Source organism: Oncorhynchus nerka, linkage group LG12, assembly GCF_034236695.1.
Source record: "Oncorhynchus nerka isolate Pitt River linkage group LG12, Oner_Uvic_2.0, whole genome shotgun sequence".
In the NCBI taxonomy this organism is placed as follows: Eukaryota; Metazoa; Chordata; class Actinopteri; order Salmoniformes; family Salmonidae; genus Oncorhynchus; species Oncorhynchus nerka.
In genome coordinates this window covers 37,018,097-37,035,355 of record NC_088407.1, presented here as the reverse complement: position 1 = coordinate 37,035,355, position 17,259 = coordinate 37,018,097, and the positions used below count along the sequence as shown (strand labels likewise).

The window sequence follows — 17,259 nt, the reverse complement described above, 5'->3', positions numbered from 1 at the left end:
ACCAGTGCCAGCAACACGCATCAGGCCTACAGTGCGCCTCGCCTGTCCAGCGCTGCCAGAGCCTTCCTCCTTTACAGCGCTGCCGCAGTCTCCCGCCTGTTCTGCGCTGCCGGAGTCTCCCGCTTGTTTAGCGCTGCCAGAGCCTTCCTCCTCTACTGCGCTGCCGGAGACTCCCGCCTATTCAGCGCTGCCAGTCTGCATGGAGCAGCCAGAGCCACCAGTCTGCATGGAGCAGCCAGAGCCGCCAGTCTGCATGGAGCAGCCAGAGCCGCTAGTCTGCATGGAGCAGCCAGAGCCGCCAGTCTGCATGGAGCAGCCAGAGCAGCCAGTCTGCATGGAGCAGCCAGAACCGCCAGTCTGCATGGAGCAGCCAGAGCCGCCAGTCTGCATGGAGCAGCCAGAGCCGCCAGTCTGCATGGAGCAGCCAGAGCCGCCAGTCAGCATGGAGCAGCCAGAGCCGCCAGGATCTTCCAGATCTGCCAGTCAGCCAGGATCTTCCAGATCCGCCAGTCAGCCAGGATCCGCCAGGATCTTCTAGATCCGCCAGTCAGCCAGGATCTGCCGGAACCGCCAGTCAGCCAGGATCTGCCAGAACCACCAGCCAGCCAGGATCTGCCAGATCCAACTACCTGCCTGAGCTTCCCCTCAGTACCGAGCTTCCCCTCTGTTTATCGTTGTCTCTGATTGGGAACCATATTTAGGCAGCCATATTCTTTGAGCGTTTCGTGGGTGATTGTTCCTGTCTGTGTTTGTTTGCACCAGATTAGGCTGTTTAGGTTTTCGCATTACGTTTCTTGTTTTTTATTGTTCGTGTTCTTTCTTTATTAAACATGTATCAAAATTACCACACTGCATTTTGGTCCGATCCTTGCTACACCTCCTCGTCAGAGAAGAGAAGAAAACCGTAACAGAGAAGAGAAGAAAACCGTAACAGCAAGTCATTTAATTGATGTACCCCTAATTGCACCGAATACATCTGTATTGTTACACTGTTAGCACTGAGGCGGTGTTCAATAGTAGGAAGACCACTTTATGCAGCTCATCCTGCACTATCAGCTCCAATGTAAATAACATGAGTAAGTCTACCTCTGATAAGCTTCCCAGTAAAGCATTAAAAACAATCAAGCAACCCAGAAAAGTCCTAAAAATTGCCCATATTAACATATCGCCTAAGCAACAAGGTCCATGAAGTCAACTTGCTTGTAATAGATGACAACATTATTCTGACTATCTCTGAAACTCACTTAGATAATACAGTGGTAGCAATACATGGTTATAACATCTCAAGCAGTAAAATTTGATTTTTTTAAAAAATGATTCAAAAACACCTTATAGAACAGCGGGCACTGTGAAGCAACAAATACATTCACACACACACACACACACACACTTGGTAGTGGTATAGTAGGGGCCTGAGGGCACACAGTGTGTTGTGAAATCTGTGAATGTATTGTAACGTTTTAAAATTGTATAAATGGCCTTAATTTTGCCGGACCCCAGGGAGAGTAGCTGCTGCTTTGGCAGCAGCTAAATTGGGATCCAGAATAAATACAAATACTTACGTAAGGGAGGGCCGAAGAGCACAGCATCTAGTGCTTTTAGATTTAGTTTCTGTTTGTGCCGCTGGTCTAATATCTTTAGCTGACCAGACATAAACGACGGTTCGTTTGCCGCTAATCTGAAATAGAGAGAAAAAGAATGGATTGGTAAAGGGTTGGAAATATTTTCACAATAACTATACTCTTTGTTTAAGAACTTGTTCAACCATGCATACATGGCCAAGTAAGCAAACGTGTGTGTGTTTCTGTATCTCGTCTCATGTGTTAAATGGGCGTTGGTGTGTCTGCGTGTGAGTGTGTGTGTCTGAACGTGCCTGTGTACTCGTGCCACCACCATCTTAAACTGGATCAGACAACATGGCAGTCAGCGACACCTGATCCACTGCTGTGACATCGTTTCATGAGTCCGTGCCCACGGGTACGGGTGGGTGGGGGGTGGGGGGGAGAAACACAACACCCCTGACCCCCTATACACCCCCACCATCCCCCTCAACTCCCTTCCAACCTCATCTACCCCCCTCCCACTCTATTCTTTCCATGTACTCATTCTATACGTCCCACTGGCAGTAAATCTCAATCCTAAAGAGCTTCTAATATAACCGCTCTAACTCTTATTGATGACAACTAAACAGGTGGTTTCAAGTTAAAGTCAATAGATGACACCTTATGTAACAAAATCTCCTGCTGACTTCAGGGTCATGATAAAAACTGGGGTGTAAGTACACTAAATTGCACTAATGTGACTACATGGGTAGGGAGATTTTGTGTCAGTTGAAGTGGGTATACGGTGTGTGTGTGTGTCTGAATGTGCCTGTGTACTCGTGCCACCACCACCATCTTAAACTGGATCAGACAACATGGCAGCCAGCGACACCTGATCCACTGCTGTGACATCGTTTCATGAGTCAGCGCCCGTGGGTAAGGGGGGGAAACAACACCCCTGACACCCTAGAGATCCCTCCATCCCCCTCAACTCCCTTCCACCCTCCTCTATCCCCCTTCCCACTCTATTCCTTCCATGTACTCACTTAGAAATGTCCTTGTTTTTGTCCATTAAAATAACATCAAATTGATCAGAAATAAAGTGTAGACATTGTTAATGTTGTAAATGAGCATTGTAGCTGGAAATGGCAGATTTTCTTATGGAATAACTACATAGGCGTAGACCCATTATCAGCAACCCCTGTGTTCCAATGGCACGCTAATCCAAGTTTATCATTTTAAAAAGGCTAATTGATCATTAGAAAACCCTTTTGCAATTATGTTAGCACAGCTGAAAACTGTTGTTCTGATTAAAGAAAAAGAAAAACTGGCTTTAGATTAAAGAAAAATAAAAACCTACTTTAGACCAGTTGAGTATCTGGAGCATCAGCATTTGTGGGTTTGATTACAGGCACTGGCTCAAAATGGCCAGAAACAAATAACTTTCTTCTGAAACTCGTCAGTCTATTCTTGTTCTGAGAAATGAAGGCTATTCCATGCGAGAAATTGCCAAGAAACTGAAGATCTCGCACAACACTGTGTACTACTCCCTTCACAGAACAGCACAAACTGTCTCTAACCAGAATAGAAAGAGGAGTGGGAGGCCCCGGTGCACAATTGAGCAAGAGGACAAGTACATTAGTGTCTCGTTTGAGAAACAGATGCCTCACAAGTCCTCAACTGGCAGCTGCATTAAATAGTACCTGCAAAACACCAGTCTCAACGTCAACAGTGAAGAGGCGACTCCGGGATGCTGGCCTTCTAGGCAGAGTTACAAAGAAAAAGCCAATATCTCAGACTGGCCAATAAAACTAAAAGATTAATATGGGCAAAAGAACACAGACACTGGCTAGAGGAAGATTGGAAAAAAAAGTGTTATGGACAGACGAATCTAAGTTTGAGGTGTTCGGATTACAAAGAAGAACATTTGTGAGAGACAGAAAAAATGCTGGAGGAGTGCTTGACGCCATCTGTCAAGCATGGTGGAGGCAATGTGATGGTCCGGGGGTGCTTTGGTGGTAAAGTGGGAGATTTGTACAGGGTAAAAGGGATCTTGAAGAAGGAAGGCCATACCCTGTGGACGGTGCTTAATTGGAGCTAATTTCCTCCTACAACAGGACAATGACCCAAAGCACAGCTCCAAACTATGCAATAACTATTTAGGGAAGAAGCAGTCAGCTGGGATTCTGTCTTTAATGGAGTGGCCAGCACAGTCACCGGATCTCAACCCTATTGAGCTGTTGTGGGAGCAGCTTGACCGTAAGAAGCGCCCATCAAGACAATCCAACTTGTGGGAGGTGCTTCAGGAAGCATGGGGTGAAATCTCTTCAGATTACCTCAACAAATTGACAACTAGAATGCCAAAGGTCTGCAAGGCTGTAATTGCTGCAAATGGAGGATTCTTTGACGAAAGCAAAAGTTTGAAGAACAATTATTTATAACCTTGTCAACGTCTTGACTATATTTCCTTTTCATGTTATGTATGTTCTCATGGAAAACAAGGACATTTCTAAGTGACCCCAAACATTTGAAAGGTAGTGTACGTCCGGTATTCAGTGAATCACAAACCTAAAGAGCTTCTAATATAACTGCTCTAACTTTTATTGATGACATCTAAAGAGGTGGTTTCAAGTTATATCAAGGTGTCACCTATTGACTAACATAATTGCCTGCTGATATCGGGGTCATGATAAAAAACTGGGGTGTAAAGTTCACTAAATTGCACTAATGTAACTACATGGGTAGGGAGGTTTTGTGTCGGTCGAAGTGGGTACATGGTGGGTGTGTGTGCGTGCCTTTGTGCATATGTGTGTGTCTCTGTGTCACGTTTGGGTAGTTTCTTTCCCATTCCACCTGCACTACCTCACATGTCCAGCAGTGGGCAGCATTGGTCTGAGTAGCATTGTGCACACAATTTTTTGGGGTGGTTCTAATCATAGAATTCCTATTAATTCAGTATGATCTCCATGGGCCTAGTAAACATAGTAAATATTTGTCATATAACTTTTCTCATGTATTACCTTTTCACATGACAAACACAACCAGTCGATGTTTTCAACTGATTGTCAAAAAAAATCACTTTGAAAAGGCGATCCTGTTGGCTACCCACTCACATTTGTACACTCACAAAATAACAGTGCACCCACAATTTGATTAACGTAGAGAGACATCTGTTAAAGACGCTAAAAGGGTTATGACATTCTGCGATTGTCATTAGGCCCACTACTGTACACGTTTCACATTTTATTAGTCGTATGTAAGGGAGACATACACATGGTATACACCTTCCAACTAAATGCTTGCTTGCAGATTCCTTCTCGACAATGCAACAACAATAAGAAATAATAAAATATAAGAATATGAACATAAAGTAAATGGCTCAGTAGAATGTGTAGCCTGAATTGATGCGTCCACTGCTGTACCCATGCGTCTCGATCTGGGCCACTTGTCTCTGCCTTGGTAAAATGTTAGTGTTGTCCTCGAACCACAACTCAATTTTCGGCGGGTATACTGAGATGTGGTGTGATAATGTACTCACCGAGGCAGAGTGTTTCCGTTGAACCGGAAGTCTCTGAAGTTCCTCTCATACTGAGGCAGCTCCACCGACTCCTTAAGCCACTGGACTGTGTCATCCGTCGTCCAGTTGTGAACTACAGAAAGAGCGAGAGCAAAATGTTTTTAAAAAACAAAGAGAGTGTCATTTCCCCAAATTTGAAACCCTTATTCAAAGTTTCAAAGACCTCTCTGGTGAGAGTAGGCTACCCGTCCTGTTGGGGGAGGACGCAGAGAGCTGTCGGTTGGCAAGGCACTATATTTCTGCCTTCCATAAAACGAGGGACAGTGTCTTACAGACCAACAAACCTGCACACGTGCTCTATGCCATTGTTGTTGTTCAATGTATGGTTATTTTGGCCCTTGGGTTATTGTTGTTACTGTTGTCCCTTTGACAATATTAATTATTATTATTTTAATTACAGTACCAGTCAAAAGTTTGGACACATACTCATCCAGGGTTTTTCTTTATTTTTTTAAACTATTTTCTACATTGTAGAGTAATACTGAAGATATTTTTTAAATCTGCAATGTAGAAAACGTTGAATGAAAAACGTTGAATGAGTAGGTGTGTCCAAACTTTTTTGACTGGCACTGTATATTGATATTGTAAATCTCAAGTACGCTTTGGCAATATGTACATTGTTAAAGTCAAGCCAATAAAGCAAATTGAATTGAGAGACAGGGAGAAAATGTTAGTTACACAATGTCCTATCATTTACAAATGTCTCTTCCCTACCTCCCTCCAGTACTTCCCTCCATTTCTTGCTCTCTCCCTTCCTCCTTCTCACCCGCCCTCCATCCTTCTCTCCCTTCCATCTATCTCCTACCTTCAGAGGTTTTCCAGCCCTTCCACAGCTCCTCTACGGTGATGTGTTGGTCTTCCCTGTGCAGGTTACTGTGTTTGTTGGTTTGCTGTTGCTTCATGTCTTCTCTAATAAACTGCAAGAAGAAAAACACATTTCAGTATTATTACTGGTTATCCCATGCAGTATATATATAGCATTGTGTCGTTATAGATTTCAATCAAATTGAAGCAGTTAACATGAACTAAATACAGGATGGAAGTTATGACATTGCAGAGAACCCTGAACAACACCAGACATGACTTTCAGTGTGATGTGAGATCTAGTCGTTGTCTTTCTATGGTCAGGGGGTGTTGTTGTGACAATGATGTTTGAGAAGTCTGGACCCAGAGATCCAGTCTCAGACCCAGGGGAGCCGCCAGGGGATTTTGGGCCCCATGAAAAGATATCACATTGGGCCCCACTACCACAGGCCACACCAACCCTGCGCAATTGCTGTAACCACACACCTCTAGAACCCAATCGACCCATTCAAAGCTTTAATACCTTTGCAGGCTTGCAACTCTCTTGTAGTCCAATATTTACATTTACATACATTTACATTTAAGTCATTTAGCAGACGCTCTTATCCAGAGCGACTTACAAATTGGTGCGTTCACCTTAAGACATCCAGTGGAACAGCCACTTTACAATAGTGCATCTAAATATTTTAAGGGGGGTGAGAAGGATTACTTTATCCTATCCTAGGTATTCCTGAAAGAGGTGGGGTTTCAGGTGTCTCCGGAAGGTGGTGATTGACTCCGCTGTCCTGGCGTCGTGAGGGAGTTTGTTCCACCATTGGGGGCCAGAGCAGCGAACAGTTTTGACTGGGCTGCGCGGAACTGTACTTCCTCAGTGGTAGGGAGGCGAGCAGGCCAGAGGTGGATGAACGCAGTGCCCTTGTTTGGGTGTAGGGCCTGATCAGAGCCTGGAGGTACTGAGGTGCCGTTCCCCTCACAGCTCCGTAGGCAAGCACCATGGTCTTGTAGCGGATGCGAGCTTCAACTGGAAGCCAGTGGAGAGAGCGGAGGAGCGGGGTGACGTGAGAGAACTTGGGAAGGTTGAACACCAGACGGGCTGCGGCGTTCTGGATGAGTTGTAGGGGTTTAATGGCACAGGCAGGGAGCCCAGCCAACAGCGAGTTGCAGTAATCCAGACGGGAGATGACAAGTGCCTGGATTAGGACCTGCGCTGCTTCCTGTGTGAGGCAGGGCCACCGCCTTGATGTTAGTTGAGAACGACAGGGTGTTGTCCAGGATTTACTGTACGATAGTGAGCTGTGTGTGTGAGAGCTGTGATAATATAACACTGCGCAGACATGCACGCAAACAGTGGAATTCACTATTTGATGCCAGACTGTTTGATACCCTCTATAAGAAATGTGCTAAAGGCCATCTTTTACAGTCTAAATGTAATTTTAATGGTACAATTCTCGAATGGAAAATTATCTTATTCATTAAATGTTAACTTAAAATAAATAGAACTGAAATGTACATTTAACATCTTCAATTAAAATAAAGTAACATTATCATCGGTAGAATGATATAACAAACAAAATAGTAAAATCAGCAGCAGATCTTTTAACTAAGTATACATACCAACTAGAAAATAAGCAGCTGTAAAAAAATAAGTGGAAATGGAAAATTGAAAACAAAATGGAAATGAAAAGGCCTGATGGTGGTGCTAGAGGAAAGGTCAAGTGGTCACCAAATCAACAGGTTTCTTCCACTCTGTGTGTTGATTGCCATAACATTTGTTGTGCACAATCCAGCCAGATATATCTTGTTCTCAGCCTGTGGGCATCATGCGTGTAGTGATCCAATATACATAGCCATGCCTTTTAACAGTCATCACTGGCCCTTGCTCAGCCTTACTCACCAAGAGCCCAGCGCCCAGCCTTCTTGCTAGAAAGTCACTGATCAAGTCTTTGAAGTCCAGCTTTCCAGCTAACTGACTTTCAATGGACAGCATGGCATGACTGCAAAGCCTGCCCTGGGACATAGAGGACCTCAATACATTTTTTTTTTAAAATCTGTTTTAGCTTACTGGAAGCTCTCACGTCACCAGCAACAATCACAGGCAGTGTGCAAAATATACGTAAAGCAACGCACACTTCTTCAAAAATGCTTTGCAGCTGCATCTTACAAGTTGTATTCAGAATACCAAGAGGGGACAAGTTAGGGGGGTTCAGGTGTCCTACTTCATTTTGAAACTCAGGTGTCAGATCTCTGGAATACTTCATGATCAGTGGTTGGCACACAGAAGGGACTTCATCCTCACTAATCTGCCCAACTTTCAGAACAGCATAAAATGATTCTACAATTTTTTGCAGTGGTGTGGAACCTAGTGGCCAAGTCACTTATGATGATGTCCATAGAAGTTAAAAAAACACTGTGTTCCAAAACACCGTTGCTGCACTGTCCTGAGCCGTCTCATCTTGAGAGGTCTCATTATGGGATCTCTTCCTTTTCCTCTGGCGGCTGTGTTCCTTGCTAAATTAAGGTGCAACATACATTTGCGTAGCAATCAGTGTTGCCTCAGACAGGAGAGACTCCCATCCATCTCTAAGAGCCTGCATCTCTTCCTTCAAGGCTCTGATATTGGCTGCCTTCTGTGTCGAGTGAGATTTTTCCTGACTGGAGAATCACATTCCTGTCCTCACTGCATTGCACTAACTGCAATTATGCCAACTGACATGTCATTCAGGACAATGCTTCTCATGTCCTTCAGTTGGGAGTAGGGCTGGTTTAGGGTTATGGGGACACCGGGCTGCTGAGGCTGAAGCTGTATCTGTTGGGCCTGGCACCAGGCAGGGGCAGGAACAACTGATTTAGTATGAATAGCTTGCTAAAAGTTTGCCTGCATTGATTAAATGTTTGCTAAAACAGAAGCGAAATGTAAACACTCAATTTTCTGTGAAGATATTAAGTAACTAATGTTAGGCGAGCAAAAGTAGCCTATTTCACTGTAGGCTAACAGGTTCATTTCCACCTCTCACGAACTACGCCCACCTTCCTTTGTGAAAAATTGGATGACAGTATTCTTTTCCCTCTCCTGTCATTCTTTGCTTTCTTTACGTTTTTGGAAGCCAAATTTTTCTTTAGGAAGCTGAGACATGCTGCTCCACCGGCACTCCTCACTCGCATTTCACTGTTAGCTAGTACCGTTCCCGCCTGGTTAGGGGGCAGGGCCAAACCATTTAATGGAAATAGAGGGGGGGGGCTCTCTCTGGATGTTTAAAAAAATAAATAAAAAACGTTCGTTTTATTAGTACATTGTAAATAAAATATTATATTAATGGTTGCAGGTTAATCATTCAATATATTTTTTAAAATGTACCTAACATTCTAATACTTTCTTAGTCACAGCCCCCCACAACACAAGCTCCACAACACACATTCATTCACTCTTTTCTTCATTTTTAGGGATTTTGTACATACACACACACACACACACACTGAGAGAGAGGGGGAGGCAGAGGGGGAGAGTCAGAGAGAGAGAGAGAGAGATGGAGCAGAGAGGCAGAGAGAGAGATGGAGCAGAGGCAGAGAGATATGGTTTGAATGACTTAAGACAGGTCTATTGCTGCAAGAGACAGCTGATCTAGAATCAGTTCGCAGAGAGACCGGTCTGATATGAATGATTAGAGACAGGTCTGCTACAAGTGATCAAAGCAATACTGAGTATTAGTTGCAACTATGAAACTAATTGAATGCAGTAAGGCAGTGGGGAATTGCATATAGTGATAATCACCACCAACAGAACACATGACACACACATACAAAATAAACAGAAATGTGGACATACGCTTTTGCATTGGCCAATCATCCATAACAACAAGGCTAGATATAGGCCACATAATGTGGTTATTAACCATAAATGTTATCTTGGAGGAATAGCTCAATGTGGTTCTCTGTGTGGGTTTTGTGGGTTGGACTGCCTATGTAATTAATTGCTGTTATATCTTGTGGTCTTGCTGTGTGTTGAGATAAGTTACTGGAATATACTGTCAATATTTAATGTGCTAGGAAGAAAGAACACATTCATGTTTCCACAGAGGGTTCTACATGGAATCCAAAAGGGTTCTACAAACTTTGGTTCCTCCAACTTTGGTTCCTCCATCTCCTCCATTACTTTTTCATTCGTTGTCATGCCAAACAAAACTCCATTCCAAATGCCCACTGTATTCCAACCATAGAAATATAATGATCATTCTAATTTTATGATTCCAACAGTTTTGATATATAATCGTAAGTAAAATCACAATATTTGGTACAAAAAAATATAGATATATATAGATATAAAAATCGCAATTAGATTTTTTTTTGCCCATAATACATTTATTTTTTTATCCCCAAATTTCGATCTTGTCTCATCAATGAAACTCCCCAACGGGCTCGGGAGGCAAAGGTCGAGTCATGTAATCCTCCGAAATATTACCCGCCAAACCACGCTTCTTAACACCTGCCCGGAAGCCAGCCACAATGTTTAGGAGGAAACACCATTCAACTGACAATCGGGGTCAGCTTGCAGGTGCCCAGCCCGCCACAAGGACTCACTAGAGCGTAATGAGCCAAATAAAGCCCCCCAGGCCAAACCCTCCCCTAACCCGGATGACGCTGGGCCAATTGTGTGCCGTCCTATGGGACTCCCGAATATGAGCGGTTGTGATACAGCCTGGGATCGAACCTAGGTCTGTGGTGACGCCTTTAGCACTGTGATGCAGTGTCTCATTTTCTAACCTTGTTAACCACATGCTGTTGGTTAAGAAGTGCCTGCTTGCATGCATGAGACTATTCATATACAAACATATTAACAATGTTGGGAGTTTGTTTGCAAACAAACACATTGACAAAGTTCATAATTGAACGTGTGTTTGCTAAATCATGAAACACACAGAGAATCTGACTGCCTATAGGTAGTTATCACAGTAGGAAGTCGTTCCTTCTCTTGCTAGAACAAAATACATAGATGCTGTGTACCGACCTGGTACCGAAAAACCTGCTGTTTCTACTAGTAGAATCACAATGTTTGGCAGTGGCCAACAACATGACTTTGACCCAATCAGAGATCACGAACCTCCACATGTGGGAGTGACAAGAAAAATAAGAAAAAAAAGAGCACATCTTTCCAGTCTAATACACCATTGACATTATAATTGTTGTAACTAAAACAATAAAGCTCCATAATAAAATTTAAATTCTAGAGTCTTTTCCGTCCAGCTAAGGAGTTTTGTGCTTGAAGGATTTTTTTTCTCCAGTCGTTTTGAAAATGTGCACTAGCTTATTAGTTAGCTAGCTAGCAAATGTTGGGATGAGAACAAACAATTAACAAATCAACATGATAATTCAATAAAACTGGGGAAACATTTGTACTACAAGATTACAACAGATACACGGACATGCATTGCCAAACAAAGCTACTGACAACCCCTGGTTTGGAGTGTTTTAACAAGGCTGACTGGCGGACGACTTCAATGTCTTTGCTGTGTGAACGCAACATAGAATGACTCAACAACTGTGTTCAGAAGTGATAAGTACTGTCGGCAGGCAAACGTTTGACAATCCTATCGGTGTGTCTGAGCTACAACAAACAATACTGTTGACCCAGTTCAGTTGAAGTGTTTTTCCTCGCAAACACATTGATAAATGTCATATTTATGTCACGCTTATTTGTTAACGAACACATTGATCAATTGCACAACTTCCATTTGTTTGCTATTGATGTTATACAATTGGCTTTTTTTTTTATATAGGTAATTTTGTAGCTAAGTCACCGGACATATGACCAGGAAGTTATCATCTCACATGGACAGAAAGGTAAATACACACACACACACACACACACACACACACACACACAAAGAGCTTGTTTTCAGAGGTAGATTCCAGATTGGTCGATTGAGTCTTCCCATGAGCCTCTCCTGCCCTTTCTAACAACTTACTGTAACTCACTACTGATACAGTATCTACTGAATCTTGTTATACAACTGTCTGTCTCTATCCATTTCTCGCTCCATCCATCGCACACTCTTCTTCTCTCTATCCATCCATCTCTCCTCATCTCTTTCCCTCGCTCCATCATACTCCATCTGTTTTACGATCACAGATTCCCCCCCCCCCCCCCCCTCTCTGTCTCGCTCTGTTTTTGACTCAGTCCATGTCGTTCAGTCTGTCAGTCACCATGACAGAAGACAACCAATTATTATAAACTCAATCATGTCTTGAAATTGAAAAGTTTGCCAATATCGTAATATTTCTCTTCACCAAGTCATTCAGAATTATAACTGAAACCCCCTTTTTACACTATAACACCTTAGAGTACTAAATGGGTTTTGAAATAATAGATTCATTCATTAGGATACGATTTTCTTAAATTGTGGAGAAAAAAAATGCACACAATTCAAAAGTTTGAACACACCTACTCATTCAAGGGTTTTTCTTTATTTTTACTATTTTCTACATTGTATAATGATAGTGAAGACATCAAAACTATGAAATAACACATGGAATCATGTAATAACCCCCCAAAAAGTGTTAAACAAATCAAAATATATTTTAAATGTGAGATTCTTCAAAGGAGCCACCATTTGCCTTGATGACAGCTTTGCAAACTCTGGAATTCTCTCAATCAGTTTCATGAGGTAGTCACCTGGAATGCATTTCAATAAATAGATGTGCCTTGTTAAAAGTTAAGAAGGAAAGAAATTCCACAAATTAATGCGTTTGAGTCAATCAGTTGGGTTATGACAAGGTAGTGGTGGTATACAGAAGATAGCCCTATTTTGTGAAATACCAAGTCCATATTATGGCAAGAAAATATCAAATAAGCAAAGAGAAATTACAGTCCATCATTACTTTAAGACATGAAGGTCAGTCATTCGGGAACTTTGAAAGTTCCTTCAAGTGCAGTCGCAAAAACCATCAAGCTCTATGATGAAACTGGCTCACATGAGGACCGCCACAGGAAAGAAAGACCCAGAGTTACCTCTGCTGCAGATTATAAATTCATTAGAGTTACCAGACTCAGAAATTGCAGCCAAAATAAATGCTTCACAGAGTTCAAGTAACAGACACATCTCAGCATCAAATGTTCAGAGGAGACTCTGGGAATCCGGCCTTCATGGTCAAATTGCTGCAAAGAAACCACTACTAAAGGACACCAATAATAAGAAGAGACTTGCTTGGGCCAAGAAACACGAGCAATGGACATTAGAACAGTGGAGATCAGTCTTTTGGTCTGATGAGTCCAAATTTGAGATTTTTGGTTCCAACTGCTATGTCTTTGTGAGACGCAGAGTAGGTGAACGGATGATATTTGCATGTGTGGTTTCCACCGTGAAGCACGGAGGAGGAGGTGTGATGGTGCTTTCCTGGTGACACTGACAGTTATTCATTTAGAATTCAAGGCACACTTAACCAGCATGGCTACCACAGCATTCTGCAGCAATACGCCATCCCATCTGGTTTGCGCTTAGTGGGACTATAATTTGTTTTTCAACAGGACGATTAACCAAATCACACCTCCAGGCTGTGTAAGGGCTATTTGACCAAGAAGGAGAGTGATGGGGTGCTGCATCAGATGACCTGGCCTCCACAATCACCTGACCTCAACCCAATTGAGATGGTTTGGGATGAGTTGGACCGCGCAGAGTGAAGGAAAAGCGTTCCAGGTGACTACCTCATGAAGCTGGTTAAGAGAATGCCAAGAGTGTGCAAAGCTGTCAGCAAGGCAAAGGGTGGCTACTTTGAATAATTTAAAATATATTGATTTGTTTAACACTTTTTTTTACTACATGTTTCCATATGTGTTATAGTTTTGATGTCTTCACTATTATTCTGCAATGTAGAAAATAGTCAAAATAAAGAAAAACCCTTGAATGAGTAGCTGTGTCCAAACTTTTGATTGGTACTATATATATTTATATATATATATATATAGGGTCACTGACTATCTGTGTCTTGTGTTCAACTACTTGTGTTCAGACATCTCCAGATAATGAGAGACATTTCTTCAAAGGGATATGGGCTTACACACACACTAGCACGCATTGCATACACATGCGAGCGCACATACACAGAGATCTGCAGTGGTCTCAAAGAAGACATCGCCTGGACCTTCGGATCCGATTCCAACTGACGGGGGTAAAAATGCTTGGGCTGTCTTCGGATCGGGGAGCGCTTCCCTCACTTCACAAGTAGCCAATCTACTGGGACACTTAAATACTTAATCTCCTAGATACTATCTCCTAGAACCTTTCAAGGCACGCATGCACACACTCGCACACGCAACCCCCCTTCCAGTGTGACGTGAATTTTGTTTTTGCAGCTGCCGTCCCTGGCGACCGACCTCACCTCTGCAACAGGCCTCAGCATACTACTAAACACCTCCGCCTCCCCTCCTTCTCTCCATATTCTAATCCACCATATGCAAAGGGAGTTGTGGGTGAGAAGGTGTAATCCCCACTGAAGACATGCTGTGGTAATCAAAGCCTGTGTATATGATGATCATTAAAACTGTATTTTCTGCTTTATATTGTTATGTTATACTCTATTCTTAAGACCTCGTCTGTTTATTAAGGTTTTACACACAGAGACACCACAGCTTAGCAACTCTGTTCTTGTTGTATAGTACCAAGGTGAAATGAGTGAGTTACTTTCCAAAAAACCTTGAAGGCAAAGAAGGGGGGGGGGCTTTTTAGACCCCGTCTGAGTGTGTGTTGAAGAACTGGGTGAGGCAGGGGGGGAGAGGGCGGGGTGGGGGCAGTGTGTTAGCGGTGTGTGTGTGTTTTTTTAGGAGGTCTGAATGTCTAGCCACGGATCCTCTAGTTGTGATCAATGCTACAAGTTAGCTTCTCGCCAAGTTGTCCTTCCTTCAATAAATTATGCCCCCCCTGTGTGTGCACTTGTGTGCTTGCGCATGTGTGTGTTTGTATCTGGAGTGCGTGCAAAATTACAAATATAATCCAAGTCAATAAAATACCTGAATATAACTTTGCTGACCGAGGCCCAACTCTTCCTCAGACAAACAGGCATTTGTAGACAGTAGCCCAACAAGGGGGGGGGTTTGGGGGTTGTAAGGTTTCCTGGGCCAGATGTGGGTTTTAGGGGGTGAGGACATCCCCAAATTGACCTCCTTTTCCCAACCCTCATCATCTCACCTGCCACCATCCTCACCCCCGTCACTGTCACCCCTGTTACCTCACCACTGCCAGGAAGAGGGATGGAGGTTACAGTCATGACAGTAACCAATGAGTCATAGAGGTTTAACTGAGGTCACACATGGACTATTCTCGTCACCCTTAATTAAAAACAGACTCAATTTAATCAAAAACAAACTTGTTCCGTTAAAAAAATGTAAGTAAATTGAACACTTTCCTGTCAAAATCCCCAAAAGGCATTAAATAATGATTAAGGCATTTAATCATTTCATTTCTTCAATAACGAAAGAAGCAAACAAATTTAGCTAAACAAGTTCTGGGAAAGGGTCTATATAATTGCATGAACTTTCAAAGACTGTTATGCTCTTGATACAGCATGATAGAAGGGAAAAGAGCAGGGACAGTCACGTGGGCCAAAGCATGTAAATCCAATATGCATGCAACAATGTCCCAGGGAATAGTCACATACTCCAGGGTCCAGTTTCTCCTGGGTTCTGATCTAGGATCAGCTACAACAGTCCTCTTACGGGCTTCAAATCTGATCTAAGTCAGCTCAAGGCTTGGAAAAATGAGCAACGCTTTGACTTCTTGCACTCCAGAAGAGAGGAGCTCCTAAATCATTCTGGTGACCCCCGCCACCAAAAACAAGGGGGACTCCTCTTTGCCCTTATAAAGTCGAAGGTCAAAACCTTGCTCCGTCATCCCCCATCACACACATGCATGGACACACAAACACAAATGTGTACACACACACAATAAATGTATGTGTACTTATACACGCAAGCACACACAAATGTACACGCATACTCTGATTCTCTTTCACTCACACACACACACCTCCTCGGACGGGGGCCAGCTCCAACATCTCTGCTCTTAGGGGCCTTAAAAGGTTCCATAAATGGCCGCCCCCCTGCTCTTCTGAGATGCCCCCCAGGCCAAGGGCGACGGTATAACAGTTTCTCACACCACTGCAGCTCTGCGAGTTCAAAATTACTCCTGACACACACACACACACACACACAAGCATTTCACTACACTTGCATTAACATCTGCTAACCATGTGTATGTGACAAATACATTTGATTTGACACACACACACACACACACAAGCATTTCGCTACACTTGCATTAACATCTGCTAACCATGTGTATGTGACAAATAAATTTGATTTGACACACACACACACACACACATATATACAGAGAGAGAGAATCTGACCAAAGCCCTTAGTGTTTTTTATTAAAGGCCCATTTGATGAAACTAACACCATAAAAGTCAGAATATTCACATGACAATCTGTCGCCAATTGGATGGAAACCTAGCTTGTGAGGTACTTAATTGTAAGCAATAAATTATTTTTTACTGATTTAAAATGGTTACATTGGGCGTTTAAACTAAATTGATTATGAGAGGGCACAGGTCAGAGCAGGTCAGGTATTACTGTCAAACACACTGAGAAAGGCCTACCATATTCTCATTCTCTCTTTCTTTTTAAATTCTCTTTCTCTCCCTTCTCTCCACTATCTCCCCACTAGCTTCCTAAGCTGATTATTGGCTTGCAAACATTTTACCATGAATTTATGGGGTTGTTTATGAGGCTAAGGCCCAGTGCAATTCAACCCAAAAGCCACAAAGCATTCCACCTTAAGAATGCCCACTCGAAAGAAAACTAACAGAAACAGAAATAAGTTTGTAACGGAAATGACCAGGTAACAGAAATGAACAGCTAACAGTGATGACCAGCTAACAGTGATGACCAGCTAACAGTGATGACTTGAAAAATGACCAAGTAACACACATGATTTGGTGACACAAACAACTTGGTGACAGAAATGACCAGGTAACAGACATGACCAGATCATTACACAAACATAGACTAATGCTGTATTAGTATCACGCACCTCTACACTCTCGTTGACCTCAATCCCCCCGTCATTGTCGTCATCCAGCTGTTTGTGGATGACCCGGAGGGCCTCCAGGCTGAAACGGTCTGCGTCGCCCATGCATGGCGGCATCACCGTCAGACAGGGGTCTGAAGGAAGAGAGAGAGTTCAAAGGTCAAATATTAAAAAGGTCAAACTCAAGTTAAAAGGTCGCTGGCGTGGAGCCATGTGTATTAATCACATTTATGAACATCCATTTGGCAAGACATTGACAGGT

General features: G+C 43.0%; 1 protein-coding gene across 2 annotated transcripts in view; it reads right to left on the bottom strand.

The window, feature by feature from the left end:
* Positions 1-17,259, bottom strand: part of stim2b (stromal interaction molecule 2b) — a 92,124-nt gene that overhangs the window by 30,146 nt on the left and 44,719 nt on the right. The window contains exons 2-5 of one of the 2 annotated variants that reach the window (XM_029676255.2): positions 17,001-17,131; positions 5,924-6,035; positions 5,080-5,191; positions 1,563-1,678 (exon numbers count right to left, since the gene is read on the bottom strand). In XM_029676255.2, coding sequence (XP_029532115.1) covers positions 1,563-1,678; positions 5,080-5,191; positions 5,924-6,035; positions 17,001-17,131 — 471 coding nt within the window. Of the gene's footprint in view, positions 1-1,562; positions 1,679-5,079; positions 5,192-5,923; positions 6,036-8,949; positions 9,027-17,000; positions 17,132-17,259 lie in introns of those variants that run through there. The other variant, XM_065025560.1, reaches the window with a different exon arrangement.